The 14,251-nt window shown below is 36.2% G+C and overlaps 1 protein-coding gene across 1 annotated transcript in view; it reads right to left on the reverse strand.

Annotated features, from left to right (window-relative positions):
* Window positions 1-450: 450 nt before the first annotated feature.
* LOC105423398 (uncharacterized) overlaps window positions 451-14,251 on the reverse strand; it is a 33,332-nt gene continuing 19,531 nt past the window's right edge. The window contains exons 2-4 of the mRNA XM_011633141.3: window positions 10,151-11,242; window positions 3,857-4,543; window positions 451-3,042 (exon numbers count right to left, since the gene is read on the reverse strand). Coding sequence (XP_011631443.2) covers window positions 2,245-3,042; window positions 3,857-4,543; window positions 10,151-11,242 — 2,577 coding nt within the window. The 3' untranslated portion in view covers window positions 451-2,244. The remainder of the gene's footprint in view (window positions 3,043-3,856; window positions 4,544-10,150; window positions 11,243-14,251) is intronic.

Here is a 14,251-nt window from a genome sequence, read left to right on the forward strand (position 1 = left end):
AATACCTAAATACTTAAATACAGAGAGAGAGAGAGAGAGAGAGAGAGAGAGAGAGAGAGAGAGAGAGAAACAAAGAGAGACCGAAACAACGCGAAGCATATCTTTGGAAAGTCTTATTCTTCAAGGAAGATAAATAAAATGCTGATCTTTCGATTAAAAAAATAACGAAGCATTTTGCCTTTAATATTTTTTTTTTTTTTTATTAAACAAATCGATTTGTCCTATCAAATATAATTCTATCTGTACAATATATAAATGTTTACGCGTTCTTATATATTTAATGTACTTTGCATACACCGTCAATATATACGTATGTGTTAAATATATGTATTTTTCCTATTAAAGCACGCAATATATAATTTCGTAAAAGATTATAAATATATTATTATATCGAGAGACGCAGTAGCATCTCGCGCCAATATTTATAAAACGTATTCTTTCGAAGCGAGATACTGCAGCGTATTTCTTTATTGAATATTTACATATCGATGTTAAAAACACCTTGATTTTATACATATAAAGCACATTGTAAAATAGGAAAACGTATTGCTAGCAAATAATTTTTATTCTACTTAACAATAGTCTTAATCCGCAACTTATTATCTCGCATAACGTATTCAGTTTATTTTCAAATTATTTTCCTTTTCATATTCTTTTGCTGGAGTGATTAAAATAAAAAAGAAAATTTATAACTTTTATCTTATATTTTTTTTTTTTGCAATCAGATTTCAAGGACCTTTATACCTTTAGATCTTTCTCGGAGCTTAAATTTCCTAGATTCTCGATTTACATCGTTTATTTGTATCACTTAATGTTTAATTTAAAAAAAAAAAAGAAAAAGAGATAATTTCTAGGATTAAATTCTGTGTGTCTTTTTCCTTAAATTATTCGCGATGTTTAATGCAAGAACGCACTGCAATAATTTTTAGACTTCTGAGAAAACTCCTTAGTTGCTTCAGGCAAAGTTGTTTCAGAAACAAATCCTTAAATGCTGCCATAGGGATATTTCCTAGAAAAGGTTGTTACAACACTTCTATTCGTGCTGATATGGAAGCTCCGTTGCTCTACGGAGTTACTCCGACGACGTTACTTTCGAATACGGGGAGATACTTCCTACAAATGGCTGCGAACATTTCGATTTGTATTTGCAATTGCCGTGTTGCAACCGACAATTGGGCTTACTATGTTGCAATTACAGGTTGCAGTTTCGGTTGAAACTCTTAACCATCTGGCAATAAAAGAGCGAAATATTCTTTGAATTAGTTTTGGCATGAGAACAAAGGATCGCCATGGTGATTGAACGTATGTCAGAAGGAGAACAGAAATTTTTAATTTCTAAAACTGGAATTTCAGTTTTTCAAGCCATTAGTAATAAATAATATTAGGTTTTTTTTTAATAATTATGCTTCTTGCTATTTTATAATGCACTTGAATTATCTAATTTTAAATTAAAAATCGAAAATAAAAGATTTGTAATATTTTGAATTAAATGAAAGAATCAAGAATCTGAGAATTAAGTTTTCTAAAGTTTCAAGCCTTCAATTAAAGATTTTAGAAGATAATATCTTTTCAATTTAATACTTTTCAAATTGTGGGTATATAGGAAAAAATTATTATAATATATAATACATTTTTGGAAATTACCAAATTAAAACAGATTAATTATGCCAAATTGGAAAATGCCTTCTATAAAAATTTAATTTTTTTTTTTTTTTATAATAAAAATTCAATTAAATTTCACTCCAAATTGTTGAGTGCTAGATTCGAATATGAAGTTCTACATGTACAACGAGAGTTAGTTCAATAAATACAGGAACTGAAAGGCACAATGCAATGACTATTGCACCACATGGAGATATTTCAATCTCACGCAACTAACTAATATTAGATTGTTCGGAAATAAGCTGCGTATTGTTTAATGCTAATCTGAAGCAAATTTTACTGGTAATTTTGCAATACTATTTTGCTAATACAAATGTAAATGCACTTTGTCTCGAAAGCTCTTTACAAGTGTGTACTAACGCAAAATCAACAGTCTGTACTTCCGATCGACTTGTTACCGTCAAGTATATTCATATCTATTATTCATATATTATTATTTTCAATATCAAATATTTGCCAAACATTACAGATGATGATCGTCGTTTGAACGCCGGAACAATATTTTCATTTATCCCTTATCCTAACTTCTCTAATCTATTTTTTAAGAAGAAAAAGAACTTTAAAGACAAAGGAGCCGTATTATTACGTATTATTCTCTGTCGCGGTTGCATTTTTCGAGATCGGGGTCAGAATGCTGGATTCCTGATCGGAGTTGGGCGGGGTCAGGACCACCTGCGGCGCCAAGCTACTTTCGGCGTCGGCCCGCTCGACGCCGGCTTCGTCACCGGACTTTGCCGGATTTCCGGCCCCGGCGGCATTGTTGACGATGCACTTTTTGAAGTGGGTCCTCATATTGCTACTCTGCGAGAACCTGCCGCCGCAATTGGCGCAGGAGTACGGTTTGGTGCCGGTGTGGTAGTTGAGGTGCGTCTTGAGGTGATGCTTCTTGGTGAAAGCCTTCGAGCACAGGGTGCACTGGTAGGGCTTCAGGCCGGAGTGAAGCCTGGTGTGCAGGGTCATGTTGGAGCGGTCGGCGAACGCTTTCTGGCAGACCTGGCATTGGTACGGCCGCTCGCCGGAATGGGTCCTCAGGTGCTGCTTGAGCAGCATCTTCCGCGAGAACGCCTTTCCGCACTGGTCGCACTGGTGCGGCTTCACGCCCGTGTGTATGCGCACGTGCATGTTGTAGGCCACTCGCTGATTGAAGCTCTTCCCGCATTCCGCGCAGCCGTACTCCTTGCGGTTCCGATGGATCTTCATATGCGAGCTCAGGTAGCCGCGGTCGTTGAAGTACTTGCCGCATTCCGGACAAGTGGCGGCGAACTCCCGCGTGCCCTCGTGCACGCTGCGATGGTACTTGTAATTGCGCAGCTGCGAAAACTGCTTGCCACAGTCGGCGCAGCGGAACGGCTTTTCACCGGAGTGCGTTCGGCTGTGCACCTGTGGCGATTACACACAGACATGGCGACATGACGTAGTTAGCTAGGCTAATTTACGAGGCCGCTACGCGGCCGAAGACGAAGGGTAAAAAAGGACAAGATTGTACGTAGGCCGCGTGCCGCGTGCGTGCTCTTTGTGCTCTCTCGTGATCGTGCCTCGTTTCTCCTTCGTGATCGGCAGTGGAGCGCGGCGAATGTAACAGAGTTAGTTGTTTAACGGCCCATGGAGCCTCAAAAAAAAAAAAAAAAAAAGTTAAAGGGAGAAAAGTAGGCATGTGGAACGAGTTAGGGACATCAATCTCGCACTTCGTGTTCGATACGAGGCATGAGAGCGTCCGCACATATCGCGTATAAAGCGCCTGCTTACGCCAGGCATGTGTAGTCGGCAAGGAGGGACGGTAATTTAACTGACATTAATTCTAACGTAACTGACGCTCAACCTCTGTGAAACTCTGCAAAATTAGAGACTCGCGATATCCAACATTAGTAAAAAAAAAAAAAAAAAGAAAGAGAGAGAGAGAAAAAAAGAATAGGTTGTAATTTGCGCAGTGACTTATGGAACATCATGCCTGGGGAAAATCATCAGTGAGAAGCTGGTCTGGGTCTGAACAGTTGGGATTAGAAGTTGTGTAATCCAAGGTGATCAAGGATCTATGCTAAACAGAGTTAACACTCTGTGTTAAATCTGTCAAGCAAAATCTCTGTTTCTAATCTTCGAATCGAGATCTACAGAGATCTACTTTTTGTCTCGAAAATTGAAATTGTGCGTAGCCATTGGAATATTAATATCCGACTTGATCAGTTAAGAGGCGTACCTTGAGCGACGCTCTCGTGACGAAGGTCTTCCCGCATTGATCGCACCTGTGATCGTCCGCAGAACGTCCCCTGGGCTGGGCCACCTCCGTGCCTACGATCGTCTCGTTGTTGTTGTTGTTATCGCTGTTAACAAAAATCCTCGCGACTCTCTCTTCTTCATTCTTCTCGGCGCTTGCCGTTTCCGCCCTTAATGTCTCTTTCCTCTCGTCAACGTCGATCGTGTCGCAAAGTCTACTGATCGGATGTGACAGTTCGGGTTTTGTCGGCGTTTGCGGTACCAACGTCTGCGTCGGATATCCGCCGATATTTTTGCATCCGGCACTCGCGATAACGCTGTCGTTGCTCGTGGACGGCGATTGCGTAGGTGCATTGCCGACGTTTTGGAAGACGGATTGCTCGTTGTTTCTCACCGCGTTCGCGGGCGGCGAGGTCTGATTGGGAGATGTGAATGGGAGCGGAGGTCGATAGATCTCTTGAATACTCGTCTCCGATCCACTGATTACGTCGCGCGATAAACTCGAGTCATTATTAAAGCTCGTCTCGCAACTGTTAGGAACTTCGAAAGCCCCAGAGCAAGGTCCGTCGCTTCGCAGTGCGTTTCTCGGGGAATAAATGATATTTTTCGGGCTCATCGATATTACTGAGGATCGAGTTGGTTCCGGAGTCGGAAGCTTTTTATGAATTTCCTGCAACAGCCATTAAAGTCAATTTTTTTTTTTATATATAATTACTTTTTTCCTTAGAAATAAATTAATTTTAAGTAAGAAAATGAGAAATTAAAGAGAAATTAAAGTGTTTCTTTTAAAATTAATCATGAAACAAGTTTATTATTTCCATCTTTTTTTTATTTTTATTATATTTATTGTATTTATTAATATATATTTATTATATTATTATTTTTTTAAATTACCTATTTATTATTTTGTTTATGAAACAGTCAGATGATTTAATCACAGCACAAAAAATCAGGTTTACTAAGCACAAAACTCTGTATGTGACTTTAATAGAGAAAATGTAGTAATAAAATATGTACTATATTTATAAAAGCTTGAATTCTCTACGAATTCTAAGGTCGAATAAGAATTTTAATTTTGTATGATTGTCAACAATTTATTAAAACAATATTTAAAAAGTTTAAATATATTTAAGCAAATTTTGGCAAATATAGTTTAAATTTACTTTTATATCAAAACAGCCAGACTTTACATTAATTATCATAAATAAAACATTATAATCGTGTATAATTTTTCTAGAATGCAGCTATATTCTTCGCGCGTTTAGCGTACCTATTGCGGAATTGAACACTCATCGATAGAAAGACACAACTGATCAAGTCAAACTTAACCATGTTTCATTAATCTTGAGGAATAGCGTGGCGTATTCGCGTGAAGAATCGAAATCGTCACGGTGCATCGGTCGACGCGTTTCAATGAGCTAGAAAGTGATGTCTAGATTTAAACGTCGTTTTACTGTTTTACAACACTTTTAGTCACGGTCGGTTTTAAGCAGTCAACTCCATGTGCTTGACTTAGAAGCGACGCCGAAATGTCAAGGTATCGCAAATCACATGGAGAATTGTCTAACACTCTCGAAAATATATTCGAAATTTGCAACAATAGCGATTCTCTTTTTAATTTACAAAGTTTTAATACTTTTGCGGAGGAAAGAAATTTCGATTCTCAAATAGCGGGCGCACGTAATATATTATTTATTATTTTAATTTATTTAGTAATTTATTGCTCAGGTTCATTGCAAACGTTCGTTGTAACAGAACGGAATGTAATGATAAATATCTCAAAGAGATTTATGTTTTCTTCTTTTTTTCAAAAAAAAAAAAAAATAACTTTAAACTCCGATTTTCATTCTACAGAGGAAGAATAATCATGCATTGTAAATTTATTCAGGCATTAAGAAACAGTTTCTAAACGTCACGTCCGGTCAAGTCGACATAACAGTCGACGGTTTCCCATCTCTAATGCTAACTAAACCGCCCATAGCGCAGCAATAGGAATGCATCTGCATAATTAGCAGATAGAAGAAACAGAAGAAAGTAGCAATTAGAAAGTACTTACATTGTATCGATTTAATGTTATTAACCATTTGAATGCGATAATAAGAACTCAATTTTTCTACATTTCATCACGTGGTAAGAAAAGCAAATTGTTAAAGTGCATATTATTCACATTTTAATAATTGCAACTTGCGTCCAACGGAAGCCGAATATAAATCGCCGAGATTGAAATGAGATAGGATTATATGTCGAAAGTACCATATCGATTATCGTAATATTTTTGCGCATTCTTTAGATTTTAACGGCTACCAAGATCAAAGGCTACGCGTGGAATTCAAAACTCCGGATCATAATTTTCACACTTTCATATTGGCTCTCACCAATTGTTACTCTTTTCCAAGCTCGACATATCAATTCGATTATGTCAATTAATAATATCTAATGATTAATGATTAATAATAATTACAATAATCATAATAAATAATAAATAATATTATAAAAATTAAAATACAATAATATTTATTATAAATAATTTATTATAATAACAATATTGAAATAATATTATGTTACAATAAATAAGGATATAAAAAAGAAAAATTTATCACATTTTCTTTTATTGTGGAAAAACACTCCGTACATAATATAGATAATGATACACCTTTTTGCAGCTAAAAATAAAAGGATAACGTACACACGTGTGTACCACGTATGTACCATCGATATGTGAAATATATTCGTATTATAGAATTCGTATAAGAACAGTGTGTCAATTCTAGTGTGAAAACCGGGATGATGATGATGATAATGATGACGAAAACTACGAATGCGAGCTCGTATCGCGCTGAATTCTGAATTGAAATCTCCGCTGATCTTGGCGCAGGCTGCGGGAAACCGGCTGCTTACGCAAGACGGACGGTCGCCGCGACAGGTCGCGCGACGGTCCACGAAATCTGGCACGCAGATCTCTCGTCGTCGAAAGAGAAAACCCAGTTTCCAGATCGCGTGCGTAATAACATAACAATACGATGGACTCGCGCCAGCTGGCGATGCGCAATCACGGCGTGGCGGTCTCTGATAAACGCGGCCGGAGGTGCGCTAACTGACAGTCCGCGTTAAGAACGGCGGAAACAGCGACGAATCGAACCCGCGAAGTGAAGGGACGACAACGCAGCTGGATACGGCGCCCTACGTCACCTTGTCCAAAGAAGCGTAATGTACGTGTACGTGTAGCGGAGCGAGCAGGCGAACAAATGGAGAACACGAGTCTTCCGGTGTCCGCCTTCGTATTCGCTCAGCGTTTACCGATTTCAATTAACTCTCCTCAATGTGTCGTGCATAAGAAATAATTTAATCTAATGAATATCGTAATCTCTTTTACAGCAAATGCAAATGCTTTCCTGTTTTTCTTTCTTTTTTCTTTCCTTTTTTTTTGTCTCGTTTTATCATATTTGGAATCTGTAGAAGCAAATGTGTAATAACAGTTCTCCTTCGATAAATGTCGGAGAGTTCAGTGTTATTTCATAATTCTCTGAAGCAAGCAGAGGCAAAGTATGAAAAAGCAAATTTGTTATGGTGACAGAAAGAATTAACTATGTAAATTATTGAAGAATTAACTATGTAAATCGAGCCTTCATGTTACCTGTCTTTTGCCTATCTTTATTTATTCATGAGATCGTTCATTTTATTTCAACATATATAGTTCCAATAATGGCTGAAAATAGACAAATAACTAATTCAATAAATAACTAATTTCGCTTATATGTCGCTTATAATTAGTATACCTTACGGGTATACTACGCCAATTCAAATAAAGATAGAATCAAAAAGACATAAAAAAAAAATAGAGACATAAATCAAAGAGACATAAAAAGAAAAACAGCATGATATTTTATAATCGTATAATATCAATACGATATTAGTTTGTTACATTTATTTAAGTTTATATATAATAAAATATAATATTTAATTTTTAAATTATCAATGTTAAAAACATAACATGAATATACAATATAAATATAATGTGACAAGTATAAAAAAATAACTTGCTTCAATTAACTGTAGTTATATTTGCATTTTTATTTAAATTTTTTTAAATAATTTTTTTAAAGAAATCCTAAAATTTTTATTTACACACATTTTATTAAATTAAATATTAAATAGAAGCCTATTCATAAGAAGAAATAAGCAAAAGTTTGTGATTTGTGTTAAACATCTAAAGATAGACACAAATCTTCATAGATTATAAGCTGATAAATAAATATAAAAACGGAACAAGTGCTAAACAATCATTCTGTGCTTCTACATTAATTAATTGAAATGACAAAAGTATCACTGGATTTCGTGATGCGGTGACCGCAGTTTCTATTCAATTAACTTCGTCGTTACTACGATTTATAGAGACAGGTCAGGATATTGAAACCATTTTCTCTCGTTAATCTCGCCATGACGATGACATATCGAGCGCATCCGCGTGGTGTTTAAAGTGTCTCGTTTCTGCCGTGGTAATTAAGGGTGTAACGGTTTATCTTTGCCTGACCATTTTACAGGAATTGGCTGGTTCGACGCCATGAGCCGCAATCAATCGCGATTCCTTTTAAATCCGCAGTGGAAAATTACAACGCAAATTACAACGAAAAGGTCGTTATGTATATAATATGCTATTTTTCGTAATTTATTTTTACGTAAATTCACGAAAGAAAATAAAATATATTAATCTCCCTTAAAGTGCGCATCAAGTATATACGTAATATTATTAATATTAATATAATATATTTTGCATGAGAAATATTTCATATCTATGAAATTGTTTAAAGAAAGATAGATAAACATGTAAATTTATTATAGCATTTATTCGTGTTTACTTTCTCATTTTTTTTATCCACGCTCGTTTACTATAATATATTATCGCATAAGTTAAATTTATTCTTCATGAATACCTAATTAGGTCTCCTTAAATTATTCACGAAATCCTGGGTCGGGTCTGCTTTTTTCATCGCTTAGCACGTACCAGTTTTTTTTTTTTTTTCATCGATTGGACGAAAACGCGTTTGCCCGATCGTGTCGTTCAGTGTTATTCACCTTGGCATAATTCCCATAATGGTGATTCTTTTCGTGCATACGTGGGAATACGAATTCCCTGGCAACGGGATTTCGACAGGTACGCCAAAATCGTATCTGGCATCGTAATCAAGTCTGCACAGCCTACGTTCTTTCCTGTTTTTCAACGGTGTCGTGTGTTTTTCGCGATTGGAAGTATCGGACTGGAATAAAATCTCTTGTACCGTAATAAAATGCATCCCAGAAATAACGGATCAATTATTTAAAAAGGACTTCTAATTCTTCGATACTTTAAAGACATAAAACAAAAAGTTACAAATTATTCTAGACCGCATTTAAAAGTGATACAAAAAAATTTGCGGCGGTTTAAAACCTGGAAAATTATGTAAATATAAATTAAAAGTGTACTCTAATAGAATTAAGAGATAATGACAAAAATCTTAATTGTTTTATATAAACATTTTAAGTATTTAAGATAATTTATATACAGTTTTAATGCAAGTAACAAGGATTAGTTACTTTATAACAAACAAAAATTAAATTAAGAGTAAAAACAAAGCGAGTGATGATACAAAAATAAAATAAAATTTTTTATTTACAGAACAACTAATCTCTACATCGCCATGAAACATTAAAGTAAATAATCTTGAGTAATTAAAAATTAACTTATAAAAATATTGAACTTTTTATCATTATTTCTTAGTTACATTTCTAAAGCATACTTCTATTTATTTATATATATCAAAATAATTTTTGATTCAAGTTCTAAATCGCCGCTAAACTTTTTTGTATTATTTTTAAATGCGACTTTTAGAATTTTATATATAAGAGAAAGCGTCGAAAATATTAATAATTTTTATATCATTCTTTATCAATTATCTAGAGTAAAAATAAAATTATAAAAAGACGATGCAAGAAAAATTTTAGGAACTTTTCTGAAAAGCTTAAATGCTTTATTATTTAAATTTATAGCGCAATGATTCTTCCCAAATGCTATTTCCATCAATGCTACTTCGATCAATTCCTAGTTTAAATAAATAAATCTGTGATCTAAATGACAGTGGCCTGTTTTTTGTATTTTCCATTTTAAATAATTCCATAAAATATATCGTACACCTTTTCAGATACGTAAAATTGAAAATTAAAATTATTTCGAAATCTCAATCGAATTGGAGCCGGATTTTCGATCGACGATTTTAAAGCAAACACGTGGGCTAATATTTACCTGCGGAGTACTCACGTCATCGGCGTGACGTTGGGCTATGGGGACGGGTCGCGGGAGCCTTGGTGAATGATGGGGCCTGACAATCTGGCGCCACGGCGACGCGGTGACACGATTCGCCACGTGCCTGCGAGCAATTCTCCACCTACAACAACTTTCGCCACAGCTGAGATCCTCGCCCGCTGAAGTCTGGGAGCCCGCATAATCTGGCACCTCAAACGACCTCGTCTGACCGGTAACGGTGGCGGCGACGGTGGCGGGGCTGGCGGGGGTGGCGCATTGCAAGGACGATGGCAACGGCATCGGGCTCTGGTAAGGACACTCGTCCCGCGTTGTTCCGCAAGACTCGCCTCTCGATCCGCCCGCGAAGACGTCCTCGTTCATCATCAGCTTCTCCGTTGAGCAACTCATGTGCAACCTCTCGTATCCTGTCCCGATCCTTTCCACGGTATCTGGAGCAGCGTATCCTTCCGAAGAAGGTGGTTCTCTAGGGAGACACGTGCCTCGTTGGTACATACTGAAGGACGATTCGTCACTGGGAGCTATCACTGGATTCTTATCAGCAATTATCACGGAGCCATGATCCTTGTCCGCGGGAGGATCACCTGTCGTTCTATCCTGATGCAAGAAACCTCCGATTGGCCACGCGCTTGGGCAACTAGGACCAAATGACGGGCCAGGATTACCGACTTCGTGCAGCGTTCTGATGTCTCTGAAGACATTTCTGTTGACGTCTGTAGGGAATATCCTAGCGCAAGACTCTTTTCTGTCAAACGGATCTTCGTAGGACCGTCTCTTCGATTGGTACCAAGGATACTGGTCGCACTGCAAGTACTTAGGGCTAACTTTGACGTCCTTGACATCCTCTGATTTACAGTCTGTCTGTCCGCCGCATACCGGTGGCACCGACGGAAGTCGGATGCGCAGAGCTTCGGCAGCGCGTAGAAACGCGTCCAATCGCATTCGCGGAACCGTGGCGCTTCCGGTGTAGACGAAGCCGAGAAGAGCCGCGAGTTCCGGTGCCTCCACCTCGGCCAGAATCACCGTGATAGGCTCGCAGTGGGCGGTGACTTTGCTGTGTGCCAGCAACACCTCCTATAAAACAAAAAGTAATATCCATTTATTATCGAAACATTGCAAAAGATGCATATAACAAAGATACAATAAGAACGAAAATATTATATATTTAAAATGTATATGAGGAAAGTGTCAAAAGTGTTGATAAAACATTAGTTAGTAATATTGATTAGATGTAAATGATGATTGGTCGATGAAGAAGAAAATATGTAATTTAATAGAAAGGTACGTGGTGTCTCAGCGTGGCGCCAAAGAAACTATATATAAAACATGGCTCGCCATAGGGCTGGGTTTCCGCATTGATGAGAATTACTTTATGATACTTAGTTCTGCTCAGGTAATAACATGTATCAGGAGCATGTACCGATGGAGAGGTTAATGCACGCTGACTGCATAAGTGGGCTAAATTTTATTAGTGCTCCCATTTCGTGGGGTGTCCTCATTTTGTAGAAATACGCACGTATATTTCCTTGCTTATCAGATATAACGGCAGTGATATGCGGTGCGTATATGCAGTAGGAAAACTTAACGAGAAAATATGTTTTGACTTTTCTCCCTGTAGTATCAACACCATAAAACATGTAAGAATAGACTTTCTCTCTCTCTCTCTCTCTCTCTCTCTCTCTCTCTTTCATTCTGAAGAAAAAAATCTAGTTTACAGTTAATTAAATAACGATTCAAAATTTCCATACTTTTTTATAATTCAAAAACTACTTAATTAATGTCTCAACATCTTTTTTGATAAAACATGTTTTGTGGTCAATCTTATTTAGGAGTACAGAATCTGTAATAAGAAATCGGAATCACTTATAGATAAGAAAAATATATTTAGAGAATATAATAAGTATCAAAAAAATATTCTGAAGGAATTTACGAGGATATATTGAGTTAATAGAAGAATTATAAATTCCAAACTGTTTTAGAGATTTATTTTATATATGCGCTCGTAAATATCGCGCGTTTGATTTATTTCCCGCCGTCTTTCCGTCATTACTCACGCGTATAATGAAACGTGAAACAACAATGAATTATAAGCATTTCATTGTTGTGCAGCTTGAAGATCGTGTCGCATCGAAATAACTGTAATTACGCGGTCGGTGGTCGCCTTCGATGGCTCTTTTCGATTTTTTTACGGCGATAATTAACCATTATTGCCTGGTCACCGAGATCAGGAAACCAACTTGAATTAACCTCCGCCATTCGCAACAATATTGTTCGCGTGATAATAATCGCATCGCGTAGTTTTGTTCCGTTGTAATGTATTAAAGATTAATGCATCGCATTAACGTAAGATTAATGTAAGATTGCATGAAAGCAAATTGCAAGCCCTTAAATTTTATTTTTTATAGAATTAACGCGTTGACGTATCAGATTGTCTTAAGATTACTTTCGGCCTTTCTCTAATCCCTACTACGCCATAATTAATAATTGCGTGTTCGTGTTGAGATACTTTAATTTATTATAAGAATTCAACATTTTTTTTTTTACTTCCGGATACTTCCTTGTTGATATTATGCTTGCCACCAGGGTCTAGTCTTCAATCATTCTTCTTCGCACCGCTTCGCAACCATTTTAACGGATCGTTGGCGTCGAAAAATGATGAGAGCATCATTCCTGCACGTAGAACGTAAATTAAATGTTGGCTTTCAAACCGGCCCGCGGCTCGATGCAGCTTTGCTGCACCGTTGCGTTCAATGGCGTAGGAAGAAGTTTTAAATTTTTAATAAAAATTAAATTCGAATTCTGCATTTCACTGCTTTTGCAACGCTAAACATTAATTTCACATATATTTACATTTATTATTTTACTATTACTATTATTATTATTGTTATTATTATTATATGTTTTTAAAACATAAATTGTACGACAAGTAACAAGGAATCTGTGCTATAAAATTTATAATAAATGTGACTTTATAAAAAATTCTAAATCTCGACATTTTTAAATGTCGCCCTTTAATATTGCAAAAATGCTTTTTACCAAAACGTTTGCATTGAAAATATCTTTTTATATTGAAGATGCATTTTATATACAATGTGATTACACATTAATAATATTGTTGGATTTAAAAGTGTAGCGTATTACTTCTGATTATATTTCTTTTTTTTTTTTTTTTTTTAAATAAAAGTCAAAAAGTAAGAGAAGAATAGGTTTGCGAGTTGCTTGCATGCAACCACCTCACCTATGCCTATGCCTGCGTATTTCTTTCTTACTATGCTCATACTATGCTACACCTCTGTATCGCAAGGCCGCGTTGGTTGGCTGTTCAGTTTCCTTCCTCTATGCGCGAGAAGTGCTCTCTCGAACAAGCAATTACTTAGGGTTAGTATTTGCGCTTATTGCTCTTGAATCGTAAACATTTCCGGAAAAGTTGCAACGCCTTCAGCTAGAATGTATTCCATCACGAACAGGCAGGCACGAATACGTAATCAAATGCAAATACAAAGTAAGCTCCCTCTTCTCTTTTTGATTGCTGGATAATCAAGGCTAATGCGCGTGGCTGTCGATGCACCTCGTTGATATAATTAGCGATATAATAAGCGTTGGCCTTATCTCGTATACATATTTTATGAACTTTCGCAGTGTTAAAAATTACGGTATGTAGTAGATGTATCTGAATATCCGATTTTCTATAAAAGTTTCTTACGCGCGGCTAGATTATTCATATCTTGTAATAACTATACTCTTTATCTAAATGTTAAATCTCTATCATTAATTGCTAAATGCTAAAACATTTTCATAATAAGTATGTCAGAAATGTTTATCAAGAGACAGGTCTCGCGTCAAATAAGATACATATGTAAACTTGAGAATAAATAAGAACCAAATAACAAACGAGAGCTTAAGATAAAATATATATAATGTATTAAAATTTTGAAAGAACACGATAAAGATAAGAATTCATTTCGAAATTTATATAATCTTTAATTGTTAATACGATATGAAACATGGACAAAATAAAAAAAATTTAAGAATTAAGTAAAATTCACAAAATGTTTCTTTAGCGTTTTTTCATAATTTTAATAA

The sequence above is a fragment of the Pogonomyrmex barbatus genome, unplaced genomic scaffold (genome assembly GCF_055798465.1).
Source record: "Pogonomyrmex barbatus isolate J1 unplaced genomic scaffold, ASM5579846v1 scaffold15, whole genome shotgun sequence".
Lineage (NCBI taxonomy): Eukaryota > Metazoa > Arthropoda > Insecta > Hymenoptera > Formicidae > Pogonomyrmex > Pogonomyrmex barbatus.